The 8,374-nt window shown below is 38.3% G+C and overlaps 1 protein-coding gene across 1 annotated transcript; it reads right to left on the bottom strand.

The window, feature by feature from the left end:
• Positions 1-252: 252 nt before the first annotated feature.
• LOC131148878 (syntaxin-71-like) lies at positions 253-7,966 on the bottom strand. The gene is made up of 9 exons (XM_058098828.1): positions 7,811-7,966; positions 7,479-7,604; positions 2,544-2,706; positions 2,323-2,408; positions 2,152-2,220; positions 2,024-2,068; positions 1,864-1,926; positions 1,381-1,457; positions 253-532 (listed from the first exon to the last, which is right to left on the bottom strand). Exons 1-9 carry the CDS (start codon positions 7,964-7,966, stop codon positions 520-522), a joined length of 798 nt encoding a protein of 265 aa, XP_057954811.1. The 3' UTR covers positions 253-519.
• Between the last annotated feature and the right edge of the window lie 408 nt (positions 7,967-8,374).

Genomic DNA, 8,374 nt, shown 5'->3' with positions numbered 1-8,374 from the left:
TCAATAGAATACAATGCAGAATAGCAGTGAGCATAGAAGAGAATACACGGGACAAGGCTTGAATGGAGAGAGAGAGAGAGAGAGAGAGAGAGAGAGGTTGCTTGCTCGAGTAGTCGAATGAATTCGACAATAAGCTTCTATGTTATTTCAAGACGAATGCTAAGAACAATTGTATCAAGCAGTCTCTCTTCATACACTTTGTATGACTGAGCCATTGCATTATTTTTCATTCAGCTGGATGGTGGTAACAGGACAACTCCTGAATGATGAAAATAACTCGACAATAAAAGATTCACAAAGATTTTAGCCTAATCTTCAAGTGGGGGTTAAGTTCTCCTTTTATCTCAATTATCATCTATTGCCAATCATTTCATAAAGCTCGATTCTCTTTCTCTAATAGACCAGTCCACTCTTTTGGTCAGGACCCTACTCGGTCGAAACACAAGAAGCAGACAATCGCTGGAAGAAATGAAGGGAATATGCTACCAGAGAACCTGCAGAATCCTCCCAAAAACCATTTCAGTTCAGCACGCTGCATCCAAAGAAGCACAACTCAATATCAGAAATTCTTTTAAAAGGAGTGAAAGGAAATGCAGACAAGAGAACTAAGTCATTTTATTCATATTTATCTACAGAGGCAGCTAAAAGAGAAAGGTGGGAATCCATTTGTTTGCTTCAAAACATAATACAAGAGACAAAAAGGGAGACGCAGGTTCAACCTAATCCAATGTTTGGTAATGCTGGAGTGGAATGGATTAGGAGTGGAATAAAATGTTAAAAAGTAGGCAGAAATCTGTAGATTACAATGACCAATTCCATTCTATTCTTGTACACCAAACAAGTCAACTTCATAATTCCCGGGAATATAATGCCCATAGTGTCCCATTTTTATGTTTGTTTTGGTGCCAGAAGGTGTCGTAGTCGCAATATCACATTCGTTTGGAATCCTACAGCCAGAAGCCAAAGAAACATACTCTTATGGACTTTGGTTTTTTGAAAATAGCAACCAGGAATATGCCGGTCTAAGGGGCATCATAGATTCTATAAACCAAAGGACACTTGTGTAAAATATATTGGTTCATTGCACTAAAATGGGATGCAGTTATACTCGACGTGAGAAATGGAAAGCAAACCATACAACTGCGCATTGACAAGTTACTAGAGTAAATACATGGTATTTCTATAATCAAAATGGGCAGACCTATAATCTCACGGTTCTAGCATCACTCTAAGTCAAACAACATAACCAGTACAAGCTCAAGTCTCCCGTGATTTTGCATAGAATATAAGGATTCAAGAAATTGACAGCAAAATTATATGGTTTGGTGTCTGCATCTCAAATACTGCTCTTATAAGTAATAAAGAGAGAGTGGGGCTTACTTATATAAGTAGGAAACAATGCCCAGAATTATGCAAAGCAGAATAATGTCGATACAGAAGTTTCGACTCGTTCTCATCTGGAAAAATAGATAATTTAAAAAAAAAATTAAAAACACAACATTTTTGCCATGTAAAGGAAAGAGCAACTAATCCTAGAGGCAACAAAGTATGAACTTGACCCCGGGCAATGGCTCAGGTGGCAAGGGTAGGCTTGGGATGGGTCACTTTAAGTCTCAAATTCAATTCCTGCCCCAGCGAGCAAATCCTGTAATTACCCCTGTGCAGTGAGAGGGGCCTTATTGCGTGGGCGTGGGAATAGTCTGAGTACTCTATGTCCCCACTAGAGTGTGTCAGAGTGTGCCCGGTCAACGGGAGTGTCAGTTAGAGTGTCAACTAGATGTGCCAGGGAAGCCAGGATACCCAACATAAACAAAAAAAATAAAATAAAGTATGAACTTCAAGAACAACATTCAGATCAATTACCTTTGTAAGAGTGTCCTTTAGTCTAACATTAGTGTTCTTAAGCTCAGATGTTGTTCTGTCCACCTGTCAAGACACCAAAACATTTTCAGCATCATTTGCCCCCTGTGATCTAATTTAAAAAGAAAAAGGAAAAAGGTTGAAGGGAGTAAAAAATACACACCTTCGTATCAATTTCATCCATTAATGGGACTTGCCTATCTAATTCCTAAACAAGATGAAACAAATAATCAATCCTCGTTTTCTTCCAACAGCATCAACATAAAGATTAAAAAATGAACAACCACGAACCTCATTCATATCATGGGCCAAATCCTTCAGTGTATCTAGTCCTTCTGATATAAAATCTAGGCCTTGATCCTGTGCAAGTGTCAAATTAAATAATATGACGACGCATAACAGTCAGTATTACTCAACAAAACCACTCTGTTGACAAGAAGGTTAATAAATCTGGACCCTTACCTGTTTCATTTTCCGCATTTCATATTCTTGCCTAAATTGACTAGATTCTTCACTTTGTTGGAAAAATTCATCATGTAAGTGTCCATCTGTGTAGTTTGTCAAATGCGGAAAAAAAAAAAAGTGAAACGAAAATAAGGAAACACAAGAAAACTATGAATAATCATTTTAAGGAATATAATCTCTGGGAGTCTTTGTTGAATAAGTACAGCAATATTAATCACCTGATGGGTCAAACATGATGTTTTTATGAGATGCTGAAGTTCCCCATCCTCCAGCTTGTTTGGCTGCAGCCATGGTCCCATCTGGTATTGCTTGAATTCTCTCTGGTAGCACAAGAACCAGATCACTGCGGGTGGCTAGTTCTTCTTTGGACAATCCTTTCACCTGTGATTAGACAACATTGTGATTATAAAAAGCACATGCTTCCAATTGTCATTACAACAAGATACAATATAAATAACTAATACAAACAACCAACATTCCAAAAATGCAGAAATATTGCAAGGCTGCAAAAAGCCTCCAGAAACTGGGGCCTAATTATGGAGATGTAGATATAAATATATATATATATATATATATATATATATATATCTCTGTGTGTGTGTGTGTGTGTTTGAAAAACACCATTGAGGCTCGCTTTAAGGCTTGCCTCAAGATGACAGATGCCTAAAACATCCTCATGCAGAGTCTAAAATACCAAACTCTCAAAAGGAAAATGCAAAATATAATAACACAAACGCATTTGCACAAAAGGTGCCTCTTTTGCGCTTTCCTGGTTGAAGCGTATGCATTTTGCATTTGTGAATTTTAAGTCAAATTTGGCATTAAACTAGGTGATGTTGGACGAGAAGCAGGTATCTAGATGGATCATGTTGACCCTACTTCAATACCAATTTCAAAGAATAGGATGAAGGGACTGCTGGGTCATAAACCCAGACATGCTTCGCTAATTAGTAGTTTATTTTATGTTTAGTTTGCTTGTAGTAGGTTTTTGTGAATTTTATTGTGTTTGTAATATATGTGTGTTTTCAGGGGTTTATTTATAATTTCATGTATCTTTAGGGGTTTATGTGTTATTTTATGTAATTTAGGATTTCTTAACAAGGTGTGAAAGCCATGTAAGGTTTTGTGCCTTCCTTATTCCCCTCTCCTCTCCTCTATTTATCTCCCTGTTTAAACACCCCCCCTGCCCCCGCGGCAGTACCTATACTTCTGCTCCGTTCATCACCTTTGGTGCTGCTACTGCATTATTTGGTATTAGAGCCCAACAATAATCTCCATCCTACCTTGTTCAATCCCCTATTTTCTTCTCAATCATTCTACTTTTCCCTCTATTTCCTGTTAAATTCCCGCTGCTTTTTTCCCTCTACAGTAGTCAATTTCTACTGAATCCTTTAGCCAACTTCTCCTCCACTTTTATATCTTCCGTTTCTCTCCTTCCCTCTCCCCAACTTCGCTTCTTCACTTTTATATTCTTCCTTTCCTTATTTCTCTCCTTCCCTCTCCCTGTTTGAGTCACAGCTGCTGCCCCTCAATTTCAAACCCCCTTTTCAAGTGTCATTTTGCAACACCACCACTACCACTGGAAACAGACACCTCTGTAAAGCCCCTCAAAACTTCTCCTCTGCCCAAGGAGCAGTGTGGCACCATGCACCACCTGAAAATTTCCAAGCCAAACCCCTTCAGAATCCCTTAGTTCTTGACATGATTTCTTCACACTGCCACCATCACTAGAGTCGCCACTCCTCAATCTACCACCTGCAAAAATTTCATAGCCAGAGGACACTCACTGGCAGTGCATGCACCCCATGTTCTGGCACGCACATGGAAAGAGGATGTGATTTTTAACTTTATACAAGAAAGGATAGAAGCGAGCTATTGCCTCCGAGCTTGCTGCACATTGTCTCATTTCAGCTGGATTGCCGTCCAGATTGAGTGCAATCCTCCTCTGGGTACATCAATTCTCTGCTTTGAGAAGAGCACTAGTGGAGTGATTCAAAAGAAGCAGCAATTGGGCAAGGTGTTCAGACAAACCATCAATCAAGTGCTTCAAAACTCATGGCTAGTACAGAAAAAGAAGATGACTATGCCATTCAAGTAATCGGAGCTGAGACCAAATCCCAAGTGACATAGATGATGATGACAACATGAAAAAGAAAACGAAGATTGGAGACAAACTAGCATCTTTCATTTTCCATAAGCAGCTCTGTACTTTGATTTTTGATCCTGGTAGTTGTACAAATGTAGTTTCTGAAAAAGCTATGAAGAAGTTAAAGTTGGAAGTTGAGCATCATCCAAATCCACACAAAATTGTTTGAGCGGACAATACCAATTTGAGGGTCCATGATTGTTGCTTGCTTACCTTCAAGATTGATTCACTTATGGAGACAGTACAGTGCTATCCTCTCAATATTTGTAATGTCCTGTTGGGCCATCAATGGCTGTTTGATATGAGATACCTCTGAAAATTCTTATAGCCTCCCCACTAACTAGAACTGGTTAATTTCTTCAGAAGAGAGATGATTCTGTTTATGGTGAAGGACTCTTTGGTGCTTTCCCTTACTCAATGGAGCAGAGTTCTTTTTTGAAAGGAGGGTATTGATGTTGTGCAAGAAGCGGGTATTCAAATGGATATTTTTTTATCCAATTTGGTAACCAATTTCAAAGAATAGGGTCAAGGGATTGTGGGTCCTGAACCTAAATGTATATAGTAACTAGCAGTTTATTAAGCATGTTTAATTTCTGTAGTAGGTTTTTGTGTATTTTGGGGCTTGCAATATATGTTTGCTTTTTGGAATTATTTGTAATTTCATGTATCTTTAGGGGCTTATTTGTAATTTTATGTTATTTAGGCTTTCTTATAAATAGCATGTGAAAGTTGTGTAGGTAGTTTTTTTTTTAATTTGAATCGAGATGAACATGTGCTCTTTGCCTCCAATTGTAACTCTGTCCTCTCTTCTTCTTCCTTCTTCCTCCATCTTCCCTCTCCTCTCCTCTCCTCTATTTCTCTCCTGGTTACCCCAAGTCAGTCCCTACTGTTGTTTTGTTGATCACATTGCTTCTACTGGTGCATCACTAGGCTAACAAAATTTAAAATTTAATCTCATGCATGCATGAAACGATCAAGGAATGCTTTAATCTAAGAGAACTTCCAAAGCTTCCTAGCCTAAACATTTCAAAAACAGTGAAAGTTCCATCTTGGGTCATCAACAAAATTTGAACTATGTAATCTTATAATGATCTCTTAGCATGGTTTGTTGCAACGATTTTATGTTTCTATGCTTATAGCGACCATAAAGTAGTTCATAAATCATATTTGAATTTTTTTTACAACATTTTTTATTTGTGATTTTCCTAACTTTTTCCTTTTTTTTAAATATATATTTAATTTAATTACTTATTTTTATACAAAAAAAATTCCTAAGAGGCTTTCACCTTAACACGCCTTGAGGTTTATGCCACATCTCATAAAGGTTAAAATACATTAATATATACATACATGTGTGTATGTGTTTGTATGAACTTAAAAGTCTTTCAGATTTTAATATTTATGTTGGAAGGATTAAACTTAGGCCGCCAAAACTAAAACTTATCTTGGTGAAATTAATATTTCTCAAGTATCATGTTTTTCCAAAAATTATAAAATTTAAGTCTTCAAAATTTTTTAGATTTCCCACTTTGTTTTAAAAAATTTTGCCACCCAATCTTCAACTCACTTTGTGATTTTAATTAAATATCCATTAAGAAATATCTCTTACCTTACATTTGATGAGATCTTGGATTGAATCTGTATTGGATTTGGATAAGATGTAATATAAAATTGTATTGAAATTTGTCCAAATCCACCCAAATCCAAATCCAATGCTCGAAATCCATGCTCCCAAATGCAACATTAATGTCATCCTAAATCCTAATTTCATAATTTTGCTCTAAAACCCTAAATTTCTTGTCACTCCCAAATCTTAAGTTCCTTTATCTTTTACCAAGTGAAATACTAAGTGCCCAACTGAGACACATTTAAACTAAATGTATTTCGATAGTCCACCTAAATGTCTTGTCACTCCCAAATCTTAAGTTCCTTTATCTTTTACCAGGTGAAATAAAGTGCCCAACTAAGACACATTTGAACTAAATGTCTTTGGATAGTTCGTTAGTCTTCCAACAACTTGGTTGGTTAGTCACATCCTCACAAATCAAAATATTTTGAACCTAGAATCATTTTAAGAGTACCTTGGTTGATGAACTTCCTATAAGGTCATCTTTTCATATTAACAGTGAGTAGATCACTAGAATGTCAACAGGCATTGTATGAGAAAATCCATATTCACATTTTCCTTTAAAAAATGCTTAATACTTCAGTTAATTAAATGACATGAATGAGCTTAAACTATGTTGTAATACAAATGCATAGGGCTGTGCTACACTTCCCGAGTTTGGGATCCCAGGACGTATCCCAGCCACTGACAGGGTGGGTTCACATCAAGGCATAGGGTCGATCCCTATAAGTGGCTGGGACACAGCCCGGGATTCCAAAGTGAAGTTAAATATTTCCCAAAATGTATATTTAGTAACTTTATGCAGTTTTAAAGTGGTTAACTTGTATCTTTAAGCCTGCCCCGTTGAACAAAAATCCCAGATCCGTCACTAGAATTAAATTATGGTAAATGATTAAATCCTGTATCCAGGGAATTAGGTGTCCGGGCTACACATGGATGTGGGAACCAGAGAGAGAGAGAGAGAGAGAGGGAGGGGGGGGGGGGGGGGGCGCCGGCTAGCAAGGACCCTTAAATTATTAAAGCCTCACAAATTCATTGATGATTGAACCAATTACCTTAACAGATTATACCACTGGCATTTTCTTTTTTCTATAACGTGATCAGATCCACCAAATGATGTAGCCAATTGCATTCTTAATTATAATCTAGTACCGAATCAAATGCATCAAAAAGTTAATCAAATTGCAGTTACTTACCATTGCTGCTATAAACTAATGGAACTATATCACGAATCAGCATCATGATAATCTGATTTCTTCAATATACGTAGCCATATAACTAATGAAATTATGATTTGACATACAGGAAATATAAAGATCCAGAAGCAAAACAAATATAAAAAGATTCTGGAAGTGATGAATTTGGTAAAGACAAAATCACCTTCTTCTGTGCCAATTTTCGTAACTTGGGAATTTCATCCAGCAACCGACCCTTGGTTCTACGAACCTCCGCGTTCATCGCAACCGCAGCCGCCCTATTGGTTTCCACCGAAGCCATCTCAGATTTCTGTAAATCTCCTAAACATTAGCAACAAAAATTCCAAAATCCAAAACATGCCCATTTGGTTCCCAAGAAAACGAGAGATTTGGGGTCCCGGGGTGGGGGGAGTTCAAAATGAAAATGAAAAGTTCAACGAACTTTGCCGTCTTCTCATTTCCTGACCTTTCCCGAGAACCAAACGGAGGTAATTAAAAAGGCTCAGAGAAACTGACATGGAGAGCTGCCACGATTTGGGCCTCGACGCTGGCGTAGAGGTGAGAGAAGGCATCGTCGCCGAAGGCGTTGAGGTCGCGCTGCTTGTCGACATCGTACTTGTCGTATCTCTTGCATATCTCGTCGGCCCGGAATAGAATATCAATCACACTCATATTTTCTTTGCCTTTCCCGCGATAGAAACTTCGAGAAAATGCAACTCGGGAGAAGGATTACAGTTAATGCAGAAAGAGAAAGAGAGGGTGTTCGAAAACGGAGGAAGGATTTTCTCCCCCATTCCAGCATTGTTTGTTTCTGTCACTTTCCCTACCACAGTGAGGCGAGACGAGCGGCGCAGCGTACAAAGCGGCTCGGGAAAAATGGTAGAGAGAACAGGGTGGCCAAACTGCTGGAGAAGACGAAAAACTGTGAAGCTCGGGCCAGCGAATGGGTCGGATCTGACCCGTTGATCCATTCTGAATTTGGATTCCGACATGAGGGTCCAAGCCCATGAATACCGGCCCAAAGCTCGTAACCATATTGGACTCCATTTTCGTCGCCCTTTCACGGTCCAAGTGTTGTGA

This window comes from Malania oleifera, chromosome 2 (assembly GCF_029873635.1).
Source record: "Malania oleifera isolate guangnan ecotype guangnan chromosome 2, ASM2987363v1, whole genome shotgun sequence".
NCBI classification, from domain to species: domain Eukaryota; kingdom Viridiplantae; phylum Streptophyta; class Magnoliopsida; order Santalales; family Ximeniaceae; genus Malania; species Malania oleifera.
Note: the sequence above shows the minus strand (reverse complement) of the source record. Positions and strands in the feature narration are given on the sequence as shown.

Bases quoted from the DNA above. Each gene is read 5' to 3' on its own strand.
- LOC131148878 (XM_058098828.1), bottom strand. From the start codon at position 7,966: ATGAGTGTGATTGATATTCTATTCCGGGCCGACGAGATATGCAAGAGA. The intron at 2,221-2,322 runs GTAAGGGTCCAG...ACACTTGCACAG, and splicing joins AAATGCGGAAAATGAAACAG to GATCAAGGCCTAGATTTTAT. The intron at 1,458-1,863 runs GTAATTGATCTG...CTATTTTTCCAG, and splicing joins TAAAGGACACTCTTACAAAG to ATGAGAACGAGTCGAAACTT.